We start from the raw sequence: 20,377 nt of genomic DNA, 5'->3' as shown, positions 1-20,377 counted from the left end.
AGAATTTATCAAAATAACCAATAATATTCAATATGCACACACTACACCCATCCCCCAAACAATCCCCAAACAAAAACTTTTAGAAGAAAAAAATTACACAAAATTAAATTTTACTTTACTCTCTTTGAGGGAGTTTGTTAGGCAAGATCAAGACATCCAAATATCAAAATAGTAACCTCTTTAAAAATACTCAAATTTAGGACTCTCTAAATTCACAAAATACAAGTGGAAATCTTCCCCAAGGCGGGCTGCTAGAATATGACCATTACATAAACGATTAGTACACTCAAATTAAGTTACTGAATATTTTTATGCCCAGAACTCTTAATGTTTTCCACAGGCATTAAAAGAAGGTGTTACAAAAAAGTATAACAGGTTCCCTGCCTTTAAGCTTGCAACCTTACTGAGTAAACAGAATCCCACATGACCAGTGTCTTTCCTGAGTTCCTTGTGCATACAAAGTAATATGGCAAAAGACCACATGAAAATCAGAAATCATATCCAAAGCCAAAATAATCAAGATAAAATTCCCTTAAAACGAAATTATCTTTTGCCCCTTCTTTAAGATAAAATGAGTAGACAACTTTCAGTTATGACTATTTTATGGGTTGAAAAATTGTATAAAGGCTCGTCAGAACTTATCAAATAACTAACACTCACCACGCCACTGCATGACTTTGTTTTCACATCCAGTTTCACCAACCCAAAACCTTCAAGTAGAGAGCAAAAAAGAACAAAATGATCTTTTTGTATAAAAGATGCATACCAACAGCTGACTACATTTAAAAAAACAAAAACCAGAAACATTTCACATATTCAGAGGGGGATAAAAATGTGTGTTGATATACAATATTTAAATGAAAACAAATTAAATTATTCTATGTAAACTAACATGTAAAGGACAGAACATCTCTATGAAGCTTTCCTAGTATGTTGGTGTGTATTTGGCACCCACCCTCAAAAACAGCTTCCAAATCATCTTATCAAAACATTTATTAAAACATGCTTTTCAAACCTAAACATCAGATCAGAAAATCAATTCAAATTAAAGATCAGAATAGTCAATAGTTTATTATGATACAGGCATTTAGAACATTTATCTCAAAGGCATACCTCGCTTTGGAATTAATAATCTGAACAACTGGGGAAATAATCTAAAGGATAGGGAGGGTGGGGTGTGGAACAAAATCTTTAACAAAACCCAAATTTATTTGCAGAAACCCATAACCGTTTATGAGTCACCACCATAAAAGCAAAAACAGTAAAACATGGTAATTCTAGTCAACTGAGGCCTAAACTATATCCAAAGGAAATGAAAGCACAATTGTTTTTTTTCTTAAAGGTAAATTCCCTGAACTAAAGTATGAAAAAAAGGAGGAAATTGGGATGGAGGGAGGAAATGTGGGATGGAGGGAAATGTGGATTGTTACAGTACTCTTTTAAAAGAAATGTTATCTTAAATGTAGCTAACAGAAGAATTACTGCAGCAAGATATTTACAATCTGAAGAAATTACTAATTCACTAAGCAATCCAAACACACATTTTCACTTCAGATCTAAAATTTTTAAAACAGTTCTTACCAAATCCTTTGTTGAATATATCTCTGGCAGCTTTGCCAAGGTCAGCATATGATGGAGGAATACACATTGCTGGTGGGAAGAAACATTCCAGCGTTAACGTCCCTGTTCTCCCACAGTCTGTCCAAGAACTAGCTTATGACCCACGCTACCTTTAAATCCAAGCAGTCCAACTTAGTTTTGATACCACTAGAATCTATAATAACACTGTAGTCTAGTATGATCCATGAAGGAGGTATCAGCACCAAAGGCTTATTTCTAAAACAGACAATCACAGTTAAGTGTTTATACAAACTTGGGAAATTCCCTCCAAAATATATAAAAATATTTTCTATTCCTAAATTTACACAGTGCCTGTAGCCTCACTTCCTAGGATGAGACTAATACAAAGAATCAAACACATACACACGTATATATCTGTACATACAGATATACCTGCCAAAATTCACTAGAATGTGCTGACTTAACCAAATAAGATAAGATTAAAAACTAAGACAAGTCCCTGTCCCCCCTATTCAACCTTTAGTATCCTCACGGAGATCAAAACCAATATTCCGAAGTAGAAAGAGAAAGATAGGTCATACTTCTGAAACTTAAATATTGAAACATAAAAAAAAAATACAGCCATTTATGTTTCACTCAAGCGCCTACATCAACTAAATATCAAATGCACTTTAAACATATTAGTATGACACTCAAGTCCTCGGCCCACGCTGTGAGGCTGAAGGGCAAGCAATCTGAGGTCGTTACACCAGTTCATTCATCCTACATAGCACGTCCACGCCCTTAGGAGCACATGTAATGAATGACCTTGCGCCCTCACACGGGGGGTTACTACTTCCTCTAAAAACGTGACCGATCCAATCCTGCAAAAGCTGAACCCGATAATTAATAACTTTCTGCTTCTCAGTTCGTCAAAGCTGAACGTGAATGCGTCCACAGACCAGCTCCCCAGGCCTAGTCAGTCCCCCTATCCGAGATCCAACCACCCAGTCCCTCCTCCGCAAAGCCAGGGAAGTCAGACGGTGGAGTGGCTACCGAAAGGGGCGAACTTCCAAGCCCTTGAAGACAGAGAGGGAAAGAACCTGCGGTTTTCTGGTCGGGAGGCTTCGGCTGCCCAGACACCGCCGCCCCATCCCGCAGAGATCGCTCTACTTACGCCGCGGGCAGGTCTGTCCGGAGGTCGCCATGGCGAGGCCGCGAGGAGAGGTGATCTGAGGGAGGGACAAGAAGTGCGGTCAGCGGGGCTCAGAGGCGAATCAAGGGACCAGAAGGGGGTCTCAGACAGAGGGGAGAGGGGCCGCAGGGCAGCGCGGCCATCTTAGGGAGTCGGGGCCGACCCCGAGTCCGGCTCAGGCGTCCTGCTTGGCCGCCGGGGCCTAGGCCCCAAGGTCCGAGTGAGGCAGGCGCGGCGGTACCTGGTGGTCTCCTGGGGGTAGGGGGAGGCACCGCTGCCGCTCCGCTAGCAGCTGAGGCCGCTCAGCTAGCTCTGCGTCCCGCTGCAGCTGCCACGGCTGGAGGGCGAAGTGAAGGAGACACCGTTCCGCCCGCCGCAACCCTGTCCTCCCCCCGCCAGGACCCTGCCGCTGCCCCTGGGGCTGCCCACCGCGCCTGTCCCCGCAGCGCCGCCCGCTGCTCACTCCAACCTGCTCCGAAACGGCCACGTGTTCCGAGAGCACCGCTGCCCACGGGGTGAGCTCCCTTGGTCCCTCGGCAGGGGCAGGAAAAGCAGAAGCTGCCGGACCTCAACTCAGGCAGCTACGAGGGCAGCCCCTGAGGCGAGGGGGCGGGGAACGGCGGAGGCAGCGTGGAGGGGAACGCGCGGGCGAGGGATGGGGCAGAGGCCCCGCGCGCGCTCGTCACGGGCGGGGCGGGGCTTCAGGCGCGTGCCTGCGCGGGGCTCGGCGCGACTGGGCGCGGCTGAGCGCGCCGCCGCGCACCCCGGGTCAAGTACTTCTCTCCAACTCCCTACGGAGAGTTTCGCACACCCTGTGGTTCGCACACCCTGCAGAGCTAATCCCCAAGTCTGGGAGGGAGTCAGCTGAGCGTTACCCCTTCTACACTGAGCAAGTGCAGCGTGCGCTTCTGAAAGACTGTCTCTCTCTCCTGGCCCAGGGAGAAACGAGTGGGGCACAGAGACGCACCTCCCGCCCCTTGCGCACTCCCTCCTCTGTCCGCCTCCCAGCACCGTGTAATCGCCATGCAGGGCGGGACTTGACCTGAGAGTCTCTCTTGGGTTGCCGCTCCCTGAACAGACGAGCACGTCTCAGGGTGCCCCGCCTTGCCCCGCACGCCCCCCTTCCCCGGCTCACGCCCTAGGGTTCCTTTTCTGACACCTCCGTCTCGCTTAGAGGTGGGACTGCTATACACACTCAGGGAACTGGAGCTGTCTTAGTGAGTCAAGCCTGCTATTAAATTTAGGAATCATGCTGACCAAGCATTAGAATGCTGCACTCAAGTTCCCTGGGTATGCAGGAAGAGTGAGGGAGCCAAGGGAATAAGAAAAAGTGAGGCGTCTACTGAGAGGGAAATAGAGTCAATTTAGGCTCCGGAATCGATCGCCAATTATCAGCAATTTATCCCCTCTGTACCCCAGTTTCTTTCTTTATAGGTTTAAATGGGATGAAGTGGTCTTTAATAACCATTTGGCCATAGACTATGCGCAAAGCCTTTTGACCCCTGACTCTGGCTCTGAAAGCCACCTCAGCTCAAATGCTGACAAGGTTCCATCTCCTCCTAAACCAGGAAAAAAGGACATCTAGACAGGCTTCCACAATGCAAAGCCGGATTAAAGCTGCAGCCTGGTGGATTTCCCTCCCACGAGCAAACCCAGCCAGCAATCTTGCCTAGTCATGGCTGGGATTAGTCATTGCAAAGGGTTAGAAGAAGGGAAGAACCTTTGCTCTTAAAAGTTCAAGCACCAGAAGCACTGATAAATTCCTTCATTCAAGCTCAGACAGATTGGTCTGAAACCAGTCTGGTTCCACAGGGGACTGGTCTGCTCTGGCCATGTTTGATGCTACTGTGAGGCTAATGGCAGAGAATGCCATCCCATCACAAATGCAGCATAATATACCACCTCCCAGAAAAACCTAGACTCTGCTCAGCCACCTTCATTACCTGCAGTAGGGCTTAACACCCTGTGAACTATCTAGCATTTTTAACCCCCAGAGAATTTCACTGTGCCACAGAACACAGATCTGAGCCTTCACCCTCTACAACTCCAAGGAATGTACACAATATCTAATAACCAGCAGCAGAATCATGGCAATTTATTTCAAAGTTGGATTCAGTAAATATATCTGAGTGCTTACCTCCAAAGCCCTTTAGACCGAAACATCATTAGTAGCAGCCACCTCTTATAAAGCAACTACCTTGTGTCACCCACAAGGGAAGCAAAGTCCATTCAGACACAGCTCTTGCTCTCAAGGCACTTACAGTCAAGCATGTGGAGAGGTGTCAAGAATTGGGAAGAGTCCAAGATTTTCCCTATGTGCAAGCTAGCAAGTTAGCCTGCCACAGTTTCATAGGTTCATAGATGCTGGCAGAAGACATGAAACTTGAAGGTCAGACAAAGGACTTTATTATGTATGGCTCAGCAGGCAGCATAAGCTTCATGTTCACATCAGTTCCCCTTGCCCTCTGTGTTCCACAGGGGTGATGCAGAGCACGCTAGGTAGAAACTGCACACCATGCATTTGTGTCACAGCTGAGGAATCCTAAGCTCAGAAAACCTCCTGCCTTATCAGGAGCTGCTAACCTGCCCAGTCTTTGCCCCAGAGACATACATTATTATACTTCTCTGGAAATAAAATCTGCCCTCTGCCTCCTGTCCCAGAGGGAGTTACTACCCCTGTCTCCCAAGGCTGTTTGCTATGCGAACATTCTTAAGAAGATAGTTTGAGATAAAAGCTGTCACAAGACATGTAGAAATACCATAGAGAATTGCCCTACAAAGTAGGATGGAGAATTCAGGAGTTGCAAGGACGATGCTAAACATAAGCACAGAGAACTGTGGGCACAGTTAGACTGAGGAGACGCTTGCACTAAAGTTTAAAAGTAGGACTTATCAAAATTGGAAAGCCAACAGATCAAGGATGGAAAAGCAAAATTCTAGAAAGAGGCATATGCAAAGCCATACAGGGGCTTGGAAGTGGCAAGAATCGCTTGGAAACCACAAGTAATTAACTAAAGCTGGAAAAACCTGTAGAAAAATTTGCAAGATGGGGCTTCCCTGGTGGCGCAGTGGTTGAAAGTCTGCCTGCCGATGCAGGGGACACGGGTTCGTGACCCGGTCCGGGAAGATCCCACATGCCGCGGAGCGGCTAGGCCCGTGAGTCATGGCCGCTGAGCCTGTGCGTCCGGAGCCTGTGCTCCGCAACGGGAGAGGCCACAGCAGTGAGAGGTCCGCATACCGAAAAAAAAAAAAAAATTTGCAATATGAGTCTAATGATATTGGCTGGAGTTGAATGACTAAGGTCCTGAAAGCAGCAAGTAAGGAGGAGTCTAGGGTGGCTGGGAGCAACATTTTTGGCTTGAGCAGCTGGGAGGACAACGGTCTCCCTCATTGTTGGAAGGGCTATGGGAAGAGGGACAGGTGTGAAGATAAAGAGGATGATTCAATTTCAAATAAGTATGAGGAGCCAGGGACCACCAACTCTAAATAGAGTTGTCCTATAAGCGGTTGTCCTATAAGCAGAAGCCTAGGAGACAGGTCTGGAGAGGAGACATTGACATGAAAATTTTAGTTTTAATTATGACTAATCATGGGTGTGATTAAAGTCAATAAGCAATGTGATAGGAATAAAGATAGAAGTCTTAGGAGAAATGGTTGTTTCAGGGGCATATAGCAGAGGAGCTAATGAAGAAAACTGACAAGACTGGCTAGGAGGCTAAAAGAAAACTCAAGTGGAAGTACTTTCCTGGGAGCCAATGTGGGAAAGCAGTGGGTGGAAGAGGGAGTGCTGAACAGTGTCACATCCTGAGGAGTGGTCAAGTGAGGTCAAGACCGAATAAGTATAATATTAGTTGCCATTACTGTGCCACCAATCACCCCAAAACTTAATAGCTTAAAACAAGCATTTTATTATCCGAAACTTCCCGTGGGTCAAAAATTAAGCTTAGCTGGGTAGTTCTCACTTAGGGCCTCCCATGAGATTGTAGTCAATATATTAGTTGGGCTACAGTCATCTGAAGGGTTGACTGTGCTAAAGGATCTGCTTCCAAGGTGGCTCCCTCATGTGGCTCTCAGCAAGAGGCCTCCGTCCTCACCATGTGGCTTTTTCCATAGGGCAGCTGCTTGAGCGTCCTCATGACATGGCCCCTGGCTTCTCCCACAGCAGGTGATCTGAGAGAGAGACGGAAGCCACAATGTCTTATATGATCCAGCCTCAGAAATCACACTGTCATTCCTGCCTTATTCTATTTGTTAGAAGCGAATTAATAAGACCAGTCCACCCTCAAGGGAAGAGAAATTAGGCTCCTCCTTTTGAAAGGAGTATCAAAGAATTGTGGATATATTTTAAACTACCATAGTCAACACTCTGGTCACATTATTTACATTTCTTCTACACTAATACACTAACTCCCTCCTAAAGCCTCCCCCAAACCTTCACATTTATAGCATCAGCAAGAGGCTTGTCAGGTGTAGTTCCTTTAAGTACGGCAGCTCCAGTACAGTTCCTCTTAATCTGAAGATCTATGAACTAAAGAGAATCTGCCTACCCCTACACATACACATATCCAACACACACAGAGAAGGTTAGGCACAAGATAACTGCTGAAGACACCCCTGGTCAAAAAGGGGAAACAGGACGTACGTGGAGTCCACAGCAGTTCTGAAATCCAGCCAGGTCGGTTTTCAAGATTCCTTTATTAGGACTCATTCCTAATCCTGACTGTGACAGATGAGGTCACATGGGAAGAGCCAGCCATAGATACACACTCCTTCTCTTCCTGCCCCAGGCTCCCCCCCACAGTGTGAAGGGTACACCGTAGCCTGCACAGGCAAGGTCCATCCTCCCTCACATAGCTCACTCCTTGACCACCCCATGGGCTTAGCGGTGTGTCACTGGCAGTTCAATCCATGCTCCAGAGAAAGGACTCTGAAGACAAAGTCCATGCAGGCCTCAGAAGCAGGCTCAGGACTCTTTCAACAGGGAAAACTGAGATCTTCTGTATCCAGAGTTTGGTCCAGGTATGGAGAGGGTGAGCATGGACTTTGGTGGGCATGTTCCCTTGGCCCTGCAGACTCCTTACCCTAGAGGAATAGGCACCATCTGAGAAGGGTTAGACTGGGGCCCTCTAAAGTATGAGACTTGGGGTGGGGGCTCCTCTTGCCTGGGTCTTTGGGGCTTGGCACTGGGAATCTTTATGCAATTGGAACAAACATTTATTGAGGTGAGACAAGAGAAAGAGAGAACCCTAAGCTGTCGTTACAGTTAGAATGTGGGATGTTGGGGTGTAAGGTTTAGCAGTGGAGCATTCTGGGTGGGGAGTGGCCATGGAAGGGTGGAAGTGAAGTTCACTGGAGTTGAAGGTAGTCCAGGACAAGAGGTGAAGCTTGGTTGTTACAGCTACCTGCCCCCCGCACAACTGGAATAGGCACAGTTTGTTGGCAGGGATACTGAAGTTACCAGAATGTTGCTAGGATAAGAGGTAGGAAAACTGAGTCAGGTGCCAAAGTCCTCAGGGAACACAGGAAGTTGGCCATAAAGGATGACCTCAGTAGAGGATGGTAGAACTGATGGCATGAACCTCAAAGGAGGTGATTTTATAGCAGGGTGGAGGAATTAAGCAAGTGGCCATTCTTCCTGTCCCCAGGTCCAGCCGTAGGATGTGGGAGGGTGTGGGAGAGTGAGCAGTCTTCCCTGGGATCCAATATATCAATGGAAAAAGGCAGTTTTTTGCCAAGGTGAGCAGAGTGAAAGAGCACCAAGTGGTGAAACTAAGGACTTAGGGTAGTTTGTTTACAATGGAACAAGGTTCTAGAGGGCTCCATGGGATAGGGTGGCAGGAAGAGCAGCAGTGGGAGGACAAACCAGGAAGAAGGAAGCACAGACAGGATTGACATGAAAACTAAGGAGAGCACAGATAAATAGAGGGACTTAAAATATTTGGGGGAGTTAAGACCCACAGTTGGGGGTGAGGGCCATTTTAGGATTAACTGGGCTCAAAACTCAAGCCCTTAGCTGTGAAAAAAATCCCTGAAGTTGCACATAAGGGATAGTGTGCCTGGTTTTGTGCATACAACATTGGGCTGTCATTCTTAGGCACACTGAAGCATAAAAACCACTGATCTAGACTGTCTATCAAGTCCCAGCAGTCCCTAGGGGAAAAGAGGAGCATTCTAAAGCTCTCCAGACACATGCAGTGTAGACGCCATTTCTGATTTAGTATTTAATGTAAGATGTGACTATTAAAGCAGATACTGGAGTTACAGCTTAACAGTCAGGACACAAATTAAGTGCAAGTTTCAATGCAGTTCCTCTCAATTGATATACCAGTGGTTCTGGGTTTGTATAGAGACTGATATGTAATAAAAGGACTTTGCTATTTATCATCCAGTCCAACCTGTGGTCTTGATCAGAGTTCTAATTAAAACACTGATGCAACATTGTTTACTTCCTTGAAAAAGTTCACACCTTCCTATATGGGAAAGCCTAGCCCAAAGTGACAGGAAAAATGTAGAGAGTCTCCTGCTCAAGAAACTTCAGTGGCTCCCATTTATCTGTAGGATAAGGTCCTTGATATAAGGAAGATGGACCATTATCCTACTCTGCCTTCCATCACAGTCATGTTTCCCTCCTACCACCTGTACTAATTCAGGTCATACATTCCCAAATCACATTGTTTTTAGTATCATGGCCTCTGCTGTTCATCCCACCTGGAATGCTTTCCTGTCCCCACCATTTTTGAGTTAAACCCTCTGAACCCTTTTAAAGCCCAACTCAAATATACTCCCACCACAGTTTTTCCTGACCTACCAGTTACATGTCATTTCACTCCCTCTGAAATTCTATGGTATGTTTTACCTTATGGCATAAGGTATTAACATATATTTCCAATATTTTATTATGAAAATGTTCAAATATGCAGGGAAGTTGGAAGAATTGTAAAGTGAACCCCCATATATCCATTATCTAGAGTCTACATTTACCATTTTGCTATATTTGCTTTATCCCATATCTTTCCATTCATCAGTCCATTTCAAAGTCAATTGCAGATATCAGTATACTTCACTCCTAAATACTTCAGCATACATATAATTAACTAGAATTCAATATTTATGGGTTTTTTAATTAAAATTTACCTACATATCATGTTTTTAAAAAACACTCTGCCTTCCCTATCAAACTCTTTAATGGTGGGGACCATTTCTTACTTAACTTTATCCCACCCACCTCCCCACCCACCCATCCAGTAACTAATAATGATGACACTAGTAAGGATAAACACAATCAAAATAATCACAGCTAACACAATATCAAGCACTTCCTTTGTGCAGGTACTATTCTCAACACTTCATATGCTTTATTTAATTCTTATAACAACCCTATGAACACAGGTACTATAAGGATGCCTGTTATAGATTAGAAACACAGAGGTCAGGTAACTAGCCCAGTATGCATAGATAGCTTTAAGTGGTGGAGACAAAATTTAAACCCAACTGTGAGTTAGGGCACATGCTCTTAACCATTCACATTGCCTCCCCATCGTCAAAGCCTTACCCCATGCAGGTAACTAACCATATTTATGTAATGTTCAGAGTCCACTGCTTTGTACCAGCCTTGTCATGGCCCATTAAGAGAGACAGCTGGCTTGAAAAATTTTCCCTGGTAGGTTTGTGATGAGGGCATGAGCTTCCACAATGAAGGTAAATGGGGGAGAGGGAAGCTAGCTTGTCCATAGACTTGTCACTGGGTCACCTATGAGAATGTCTCATGACTCACATCCCACAGCTTCCTGCATCTACTGTGTGGCTTCCCTGTGTCTGTAGGGCTGGTGCAGGAGGCAGTGGAAGGAGTGTGAGGGAGAGTTCTGAGGCCTGGGCAAGTCACAAGTGCAGCCTGACTGGCAGCTGCCTAGACACTCAGTACAGAGGGAAATTGATGAGGAAGCCAACAGGACAATGGGCCATTATTTCTGGCTGCAGGAGGTTGGTCAGTTTGATACTGGGTGACCCACCCCTCCCAACAATTTGAGTTCTCCTAGTCCTTTGATTGGAAGTAAAGCAATTGGATTTCAAATGACTCACATGCTATTTCTGGAAACTGGGGGCAATCCCAGGACTGGTTCCTGCTGTTAAGTAATCAGGGATTAACTTTAAGGGTCACCCTCTTGCTCCAATCACCACTACACACCACTGCCAGATAATACAACTCTGATTGTATGAATCCCCTCTTCAGAACCCCTCTATAAAGCAACCCAGGTTAAATACAGGTTAAAACCCTTCACCATATGGCTGATACCTAACTTTCTAAGCAAGCACAGAGTTCTGCTGAACAATAATCACACAGGGCATTAACAGAATTTACATACATAGAAAGAACTCTGTAATCAAATAGGTGTGGGAACTGTTATATTAAACCAAGGTTAACCCATTTCTTTAAGTGGAACTTCACAGAGCCTTGAATTATTGTGCATGATGAGTCTCTGAAAGGAGAATGCAACAAATTTCCAATTTTTTCAACAAGGATCTTGAGAGCCTAGTGTTCCATAGAACGTGTGCTGTCTCAAATGTCATTCTCAACATAGCTACCCCTGAAATTTAACCAGTTTTTCTAAGGCTATCATGGCAGCCATGAAAAGGCACTCTTCACATCTGCTGCTATGAGGCGCATGGCAGATTCACTGCTCTGGCTGCTGCCCCTCTGGATCCAGTGAAGCCACACAAGCTGCTGCTGATGACCAAGCATGATGGGGGTATTCATGCAGGTCCATCCCTGCAAAACATGGGACTCGTCTAACAGGATGCCCCTTTGACCTGGCTGAAACTTTCTTAGAGCTACACTGCCATTTGAAACTCTTCTACCCAATCTTCTTCCTGTATCCAAATCTGAAGCTGCTACTGCTTTTTCTTCTTTATCTGTCTCCGGCATATCCCTCAGTAAATCTCTCGCACATTTAATTCCATCTTGGCATCTGCTGCTGAGAGGATGTAAACTAGCATACCTGTCTCAAATGTGTTTCTAAAGCCCTTCCAGATTCAGTTCCTCCTTGGAACCTCACATCACTTTTATGGAATCTGTTTCTATGGTCTGCATTGAGCGGCCTCCTGATACAGTAGGGAAGCTCATGGACTCTGGAAGACAGTATACCAGGTTCGAATTCCAACTCTGTCTGTCACTTGCTAGCAGTACAACCTTTAGGAATTTCCTCAGCAAGCTGTAAAATGGGGGATTACACCACTATCTTGCAAGGCTTACAAGGATTAAATGAAAAATTACACTTAAAGCACTGTGCATATAGCAGGTACTCAACAGACAGAATGACACTTATGGTTTATAGTCATTTGCATTTTTTTCTACTTTCCTTATCAGATTTATAAAGTCTTAAGGATAGACAGTGTAATCTTCATCTTTAACTCCCCTTAAGGGCCTTAATCATTGCGGCCCAACAAATAGCTGTTAAATTGAGTGGAAAAAAATGGTTCCTTGCAGAAGGAAAGGGGCATCTCAGAGAAAAGGGGCAGAAAAGCCAATTAGGAGAGTCAACCAATGGTACAGGAAATGTAAATATTCAAAATACATGTATAAAATAGGAAATGTTTATATAATATATATAAAATATATTTATTATATATAATATTGAAATATACAAAAGAACCATGATTTCAGAAATAACTGCCAAGAAAAGGGCCAGGAATTCCAAAGGTGTGCTCCTAGGCCCCTTTGCAGAGGTTGGCACTCTAAGTCTTGTAAACACAACCAGGAAGAGCTATTTTAGCAGTAAAAGCCTCATACCCAAGCTTAGTGTAACTAGGAAAAAATGGAAGAAAAATGAAGGAAGGAAATTGCAAAGATTGATAATGAACAATGGGTCAATGTAGGGACACAATTAGAACATACAGAGCCAGGGCTTTCCTGCCTAGTTCAGAGTATAGCCTTCTCCTTCAGTACATGGTGGTGTCAGGCCATGTTCTTTTGAGGTTTTTTTCTGTTTTTTGTTTGTTTTCATCTTATTGGAGTATAATTGCTTTACAATGCTGTGTTAGTTTCCACTGTACAACAAAGTGAATCAGCTATATATATATACATATATCCCCATATCCCCTCCCTCTTGAGCCTCTCTCCCACCCTCCCTATTCCATCCCTCTAGGTCATCACAAAGCATCAAGCTGATCTCCCTGTGCTAAATAACAAGATTTACTTGTTTGTTTTGTTTGGCCACACTGCGTGGCATGTGGGACTTTAGTCCCCCAACCAGGGATCGAACCTGTGCCCCCTGCTGTGGAAGCTCGGAGTCTTAACCACTGGACCATCAGGGAATTCCCCAGGCCATGTTGGTTTTAGGATTTTCCCATGAACTCTGACTTGGTGGGGGAAACCACAGCACATCAGGGGTGGCCTCCAAAGTAACCTGTCATTGGTCTGTGCAGGAGGAAGCTACTAGAATCCCTAGATCTTCTGCCTGTATGCCCAGCTGTGGCTCTGGATCTGGGGAGGCTCAGGAAAGGGTGTAACCTGTCCCACGAGCCCAATGTTGCTCTCTGATGGGAGGGGAAGCCTTCACACTCACCTCAGCTCTTCCGAAAACCTCATTAGTCCCTTGATATCCCAGCTCTAGGATATTTGAGCCAAGAGCAGAAAAGTTGTAGGTAGAAGAAATGTCTAAGGCCCTGCTGGGGGTACAGCCCAGCACTAGTGATCTCTTTGTTCCCCCAGTAGGCAAGTGTGTTTGTGCGTAGCAAGGTTTCTTCCCTTGTCTTCTAACAGGATGACCCGACATAACGAGTCTGTGTTTTTCTTCATTTAAGGTCCTGATGCCCCATGAAAGTTCTATGGGTATGATATGTATATAGAAGTGGGCATTTTGGGGGTTGGAGGTAGGAAGTCACTGGGATGGGTCCCTTTTAAGAGTCAGGGCTGCTGCTACAGCTCCCATTTAGTAGAAAGCTACCAAGCTCATGAGGTTCAAATCTAGAAGCCAAAGTGTACCAGGGACAACTCCTTCACTGCCCTCAAAACAGCATCCATTTTCTCTGAGGTTCCAGCAATTTTATGAGACAAGCTACAAGGACACACCATTTGAATGAATCACTCGGCTCTCTGCAGTGCCAAGGACTTCATGTATAGTTAATTCAGATTAACTAGGTCCAGCTGACAAGAGTTGGTTTGAATCATAAAGCATATTAAAAGAAATTCAGTTTTATACCTTCAGGAATCTAGTGGAACTATGCTAATAAATTGCTTCTCAGTATAGGTCTTAAGGGAAATCTGTTTTAATGAACAGATGAGAATATTTTCTAATTCAGTCCATCAATTGTGTATACGGAAAGGATTACTTGTCAGGTGTTTAAGGCTACTTGAAATGCTTGCTCTTGTTTATATGGCAGGATTTCAGTTGAACAAACTCTGTTTATAAATGGTATAAAATAAACTATCCAACTTGTTATTCCTTCAAAATTAGTGAAGTCCCAATTAACAGAGCAATGAAATCAAGTTACTATATTCAGGGATTTCCCTGGTGGCACAGTGGTTAAGAATCCACCTGCCAATGCAGGGGACACGGGTTCGAGCCCTGGTCCGGGAAGATCCCACATGCCGTGGAGCAACTAAGCCTGTGCTCCACAACTACTGAGCCTGTGCTCTACAGCCCGCGAGCCACAACTACTGAAGCCCACGTGCCACAACTACTGAAGCCCGCGCACCTAGAGCCCGTGCTCCACAACAAGAGAAGACACCGTAATGAGAAGCCCACGCACCACAGCGAAGAGTAGCCCCCGCTCACCACAACTAGAGAAAGCCCGCGCAGCAACGAAGACCCAACGCAGCCATAAATAAATTAAATAAATAACAAAAATAAAAGTTACTGTATTCATCACTCAGAAGGAACCACTCAGCTTTTGCATGGGCTATTCTTCCAGCTGGGGCAGGTGGCAGGGGGAATCCCTATTCTTTCAGATTTTGTAACACACATTTCTTCTTCTCTCCTTTTCTTCTACAAACATCTATTAAGCAACTAGTGTGTGTGAGACACTGTGCCGGAGGCTAATTAAAAATCAACAATCTCAGGCTTCCCTGGTGGCACAGTGGTTAAGAATCCGCCTGCCAATGCAGGGGACACTGGTTCGATCCCTGGTCCAGGAAGATCTCACATGCCATGGAGCAACTAAGTCCGTTCGCCACAACTACTGAGCCTGCGCTCTAGAGCCCGTCCTCCGCAACGAGAAGCCACTGCCATGAGAAGCCCGCGCACCGCAATGAACAGTAGCCCCCACTCGCCACAACTAGAGAAAGCCCGCATGTAGCAACAAAGACCCAACGCAGCCAAAAATAAATAAATTAATTTAAAAAACCCAATCTCACAGTATAGAAAGGGAGACAAACATGAACAAGTATTGTAAAGTGCTGTCTGCGCAAGAATTGCTATATGAACAGAGGACAGTGGGGTTATGAAGGGATCAGATCACCCTGAGAGCATCAGGAAGGCCTCAGAGTTCAACGGATTCTTAAAAGTGGAGGAAGTGTCTGTGTGGCAGACGAGGAGGGGAAGGGCAGCACATAAGGAAAGAATGCTCAGGCACGATGCAGCATGGCATGTTCAGCAAACTGCAAATAATATGACAAGAATGGGAATTACAACAGATGGGATATTAGGGGAGGAGGTAGCAGGAAGAGGGGTTTTCTAGCAAGGCCAGTCTGGAGAGGTCAACTGAGGCCAGGTCACAAGCTACCAGACAGTGCCTGCTCAGGTTCTACCTCCTTCATCAAATTACAAATGTGAAATGATAGACATATAGAGTCCAGATCAAGGGAAGCACGGGCTGGCCGTCCTCAGTATTAGGCCCACATCACAACTGGAATACCATATTTAGGATGATGATGGTGACAAACTAGAGGGCATCAATGAAGTGGAAGGGTAAATCTGGACCCTACTGCTTCACCTTGGCCACGGGCAGAAATCTTTCTCTAGTTGCGGCAAGCAGGGGCTACTCTTCATTGCGGTGCGTGGGCTTCTCATTGTCGTGGCTTCTCTTGTTGCAGAGCACGGGCTCTAGGCATGTGAGCTTTAGTAGATGTGGCACGGGGGCTCAGTAATTGTGGCTCATGGGCTCTAGAGCACAGGCTTAGTAGTTGTGGCGCATGGGCTTAGTTGCTCCACAGCATGTGGGATCTTCCTGGACCAGGGCTCGAACCCGTGTCCCCTGCATTGGCAGGTGGATTCTTAACCACTGCACCACCAGGGAAGTCCTAAATTTGTGATTTCTTAATTGAAAAAATTTGAAAGCATATTTGTTGGTACTTTTAATTCCAGGCAAAACCAAGCGACAATGCACCAGTGGCTCACCAGTAAGACTGCATTTTTTTTTTTTTTTTTTTTTTTTTTTTTTCGTTACGCGGGCCTCTCACCGTTGTGGCCTCTCCCGTTGCGGAGCACAGGCTCCAGACGCGCAGGCTCAGCGGCCATGGCTCACGGGCCCAGCCGCTCCGCGGCATGTGGGATCTTCCCGGACCGGGGCACGAACCCGCGTCCCCTGCATCGGCAGGCGGCCTCTCAACCACTGCGCCACCAGGGAAGCCCAAGACTGCATTTAAAATACAACTGCCTCAGAGCCAAGACCAGCCTTGTGAAAACACACTTCAGGACAGCATGGAACTGGGTATTGACCAAGAAGTCTGGACAAACACACTCTGCACTCTTAAAGACGTAGAGCCAGGTCTTTCAAGACAGAAGACCAGTGTGAAGGGGCTTTAGAGATAAAATGTTAGGTATGTGGGTTATCTATTGCCACAGAACAAACCAAACCATACCAAAACTTAGTGGCTTAAAACAGTTTAAGTCTATGACCCTGTGCATTGACTGGACAGTTCTCCTGGTCTCCCTCGGGCTTACTCATGCAGCTGCATCAGCTGGTGGGTGAGCTGGGGACTGGGCTCAGCTGGGATAGCTTGGTCAGCTGAGCCTCTCTCTCCTTTCAAGATCTTTCATCCCAGTCTCCTTCATGGCACAGCAGCTTCAGCCAGCAACCCAAGAGGGTGAAAGTGATAGTCTCCTCAGTCACATAACAGCAATTCCACCACATTTTATTAATTAAAGCAAGCCACAAAGACAGCACCTACGAGGGCTGGGGAAACAGACTTTGTGTCTTGATGGATGGAACAGTGAAGTCACAGTGCAAAAGAGTATAGCGTCTACCGCAGAGGATGTGGTGCCAGGGCAAAAACACCTGTATGATGTGGTGTGAGTGCAAAAGGGCTGAAAAGCAAAGCAAGCCTTCCCCAGGCTCCTGACCATGCAGAGACAGAACACTGGAAAAACTGAGTGGCAGAGTGGCCAAACTTTTGCAGGTTCAACCAAAGCCTTCACAGAGTGCAATTTAGAGTACAATCTAGCAAAAAGCCTTGACAGAGGCCAGCAAGAGAGCAGGGCTTACTGCTCACCCACACACCCTAACTCTCCAACAGAACTCACTTTTAGGGAGGTTTGGTTCAGGAATGGTAATTTGCCAAGTAATAGTACAACCTTTTACTCCAATAATACCTTTTTTTTTTAATTTTAATATCTGGGACTTATTAACTCACTGCCTCCTTTCCAGTGCCTTGTGAAGTGAGAATGGGGACTCTTGTTCCTCTTTTAGAGATAAGAAAACTAAGGCCTGGAGGGACTACCCTCCAGTCCTCCAGAAGTTTGGCACAAGAGCCAGGAATCTCACAACTCCCTGTCAGGTCTCTGTCCCATGCCAGGGCATTATCCTTGTCCCTGCCACCTACTGAGACCTCCCTCTTCAACTCCCTTCTACAGAGGTGGATCAGTCACTCCCTGGGGGTGTGATAGCATCAGCACCTAAGGCTCTGTGTAAATAAAGGGGACCTAGGTCCTCCATGCCATTCTGTGGGCAGAGGAACTGTCAGGCAAGAGCAGCTTTTCAGGGTTTTGGGAAGGTGACATTCAAAACAGCCCTCCTCAACCTGCAGACTAAGCATAACTAAGGTAAGAGTCAAAGGTGGGTATCATTTTTCAGTTTCAAAGTACTTTTACAATATTAACTCACTGGATCCTTATAATCATGATGATGATGATGATGATATCTTACACTTAGGATGTTCCAGGTACCATTTTACATCCTTTGCATGTATTAACTCATAAATCCTCATAATAACCCTATGAGGGTAAGTACTATCACCAACTCAAAACTGAGAGACACTAAAAATAGAACTACCGTACGACCCAACAATCCCACTACTGGGCATATACCCTGAGAAAACCATAATTCAAAGAGTCATGTACCACAATGTTCATTGCAGCACTATTTACAATAGCCAGGACATGGAAGCAACCTAAGTGTCCAGCGACAGATGAATGGATAAAGATGGGGCACATATATACAATGGAATATTACTCAGCCATAAAAAGAAACGAAATTGGGTTACTTGTAGTGAGGTGGATAGACCTAGAGTCTGTCATACAGAGTGAAGTAAGTCAGAAAGACAAAAAGAGAAAAACAAATACCGTATGCTATATTCCATATATATGGAATCTAAATATATATATGGTTCTGAAGAACCTAGGGGCAGGACAGGAATAAAGATGCAGATGTAGAGAATGGACTTGAGGACACGGGGAGGGGGAAAGGTAAGCTGGGACGAAGTGAGAGAGTGGCATGGACATATATACACTACCAAATGTAAAATAGCTAGTGGGAAGCAGCCACATAGCACAGGAAGATCAGCTTGGTGCTTTGTGAGCACCTAGAGGGGTGGGATAGGGAGGGTGGGAGGGAGATGCAAGATGGAGGAGATATAGGGATATATGTATATGTATAGCTGATTCACTTTGATATAAAGCAGAAACTAACACACCATTGTAAAGCAATTATACTCCAATAAAGATGTTAAAAAAAAAAACAACTGAGAGACAAAGAGGCTTAGTAACTTCCCAAGGTTAACATGACTAGTAAGTAGAGGAGCTAAGATTTGACTCCAGGCACTTGGCTTCAGAGCCCATGTCCTTAAACCACTATACTATTCTACCTTCCAAATACTGTATATTATCATCCCATTACATCAAATGAGGAAACTGAGTCAGAGTGGTTTGATGACCTGCCTAAACTCACCCACAGTCCCACTACATCAAAACTAGGAGACAAAAAAAAAAAACTAGGAGACAAAACCAAGGTCTTTCCCCTGTAAGCCAAGACCTATTACAGTGTGACAGCTGAGGTTATCAGCCATTTCTATTTTAAGTAATTTTCCTAACAGGAAGAATTATAAAGGGTGAGAGGTGGAACCCAGAGTGGGAGGCCAAAGGCAGTACCAATTTGGAATCTATTCCAAAACATGCTACCCTACAGCTAGGGAAATGAAAATGTAATGCATTCTATACATGATGATATTTTCCTTGAGAAGACAATGGCCACCTTTAAGAATAGAAGCAGAGGAAGGATGAAGCTGTGAAAATGGGAACTCTCAGTAAACTGACCCCAGGAAAAGTGGTTTGGCAAAGGGAGGGCCCAGGGAGGTTATGCTCCTAGTGCCAATGTATGAAGGCACCAGGTACCGTGCAGGGAGAAAGGACTCAAACACATTAGTTTGCCCCCAGATGCCGTTCATCCCCATTCAACTACTGCCCAGGAAAAGGCAAACTTCCTCTTCCCTGCTGCCTAGAAGCCCAATCTGTTGCTTTCCATTTGGAGCCCTCCATGAGAATGCAGCTACCAATTCCCAGGACCTATCAAGTGGGCTACCTTCTCCTCTGCCAAGCCCTGGTCCGCCCCAAGGTTTAACCCAAGTCCCCTGGGATGCTGCAACTCAGGAACTCCTGGCTTAGAGTAGCAGGGCTGTGCTAAAGGCTAGACTCTCTAGCTCTGGCCAATGAGAACAACCTATTTCATCAAGGCTAGGTCTCTCTTATTTCAAAGCCAATGCCCTTATCATCATTTCAGATATTTTCCCCGTAAGTGTCCTCAGTGGTCACTTAGGATTCAGAATACTGTCAATTGCTTTGTGAACTGGTAAGTTATCTGCTCTTGAATATCATGACAGAATGGGGTCAGCAGATCTATTTCTGGCCACCAGAGAAACAAGAGTTCAAGATGGAAAGGGGGAAGGATAAAACTGTCCCTGTTCACAGACAACAAGATTGACTATGACTATGCAAAAAATCCTAACGAATCTACAAAAGAACTTCTAGAACTAATACATGAGTTTGGCAAGGTCACAAAAGATCAATATTCCCAAATCAAATGTATTTATATACACTAGTAACATACAATTGGAAAGCAAAATTAAAAGAAGAAATGGGGGAATAAAAAAGCTAAGCATGATGCTTACAAGCTTCAGTGAACTTTCACATCCACTTAAGAGGAGGAAACGAGGGAGCTTTGTGAACACCTGCATTCTCACTACACCTGATTGTGAAATGCCCTTAGGGAAGGGCGCCCAGCCTTGTAGAAAGGGTCTTCAGGTGATTCTGATTGCCTCCAGATAGAGAAGCAACTTGGAAGAATTTGCATTGCCTGGAAACCTGTTAGAAATGAAAATTCCTCCCATCAATGGAATCAAACTCAGGAGGTAGGATCTAATGAATTTTAACAAGCCAGGTGATTCTGATACCCACACTATACTTTGTTCAAAAC

The 20,377-nt window shown here is 45.2% G+C and overlaps 1 protein-coding gene across 3 annotated transcripts in view; it reads right to left on the bottom strand.

Annotated features, from left to right (window-relative positions):
- Positions 1–20,377, bottom strand: part of LOC116741484 (voltage-dependent anion-selective channel protein 2) — an 88,271-nt gene that overhangs the window by 12,288 nt on the left and 55,606 nt on the right. The window contains exons 4-7 of one of the 3 annotated variants that reach the window (XM_032608100.1): positions 6,850–6,925; positions 2,738–2,792; positions 1,582–1,650; positions 661–710 (exon numbers count right to left, since the gene is read on the bottom strand). In XM_032608100.1, the coding sequence (XP_032463991.1) occupies positions 661–710; positions 1,582–1,650; positions 2,738–2,792; positions 6,850–6,925 (250 nt within the window). Of the gene's footprint in view, positions 1–660; positions 711–1,581; positions 1,651–2,737; positions 2,793–2,996; positions 3,401–6,849; positions 6,926–20,377 lie in introns of those variants that run through there. The other 2 variants (XM_032608103.1, XM_032608102.1) reach the window with 2 other exon arrangements.

The sequence above is a fragment of the Phocoena sinus genome, chromosome 16 (genome assembly GCF_008692025.1).
Source record: "Phocoena sinus isolate mPhoSin1 chromosome 16, mPhoSin1.pri, whole genome shotgun sequence".
Taxonomy (NCBI): Eukaryota; Metazoa; Chordata; class Mammalia; order Artiodactyla; family Phocoenidae; genus Phocoena; species Phocoena sinus.
Note: the sequence above shows the minus strand (reverse complement) of the source record. Positions and strands in the feature narration are given on the sequence as shown.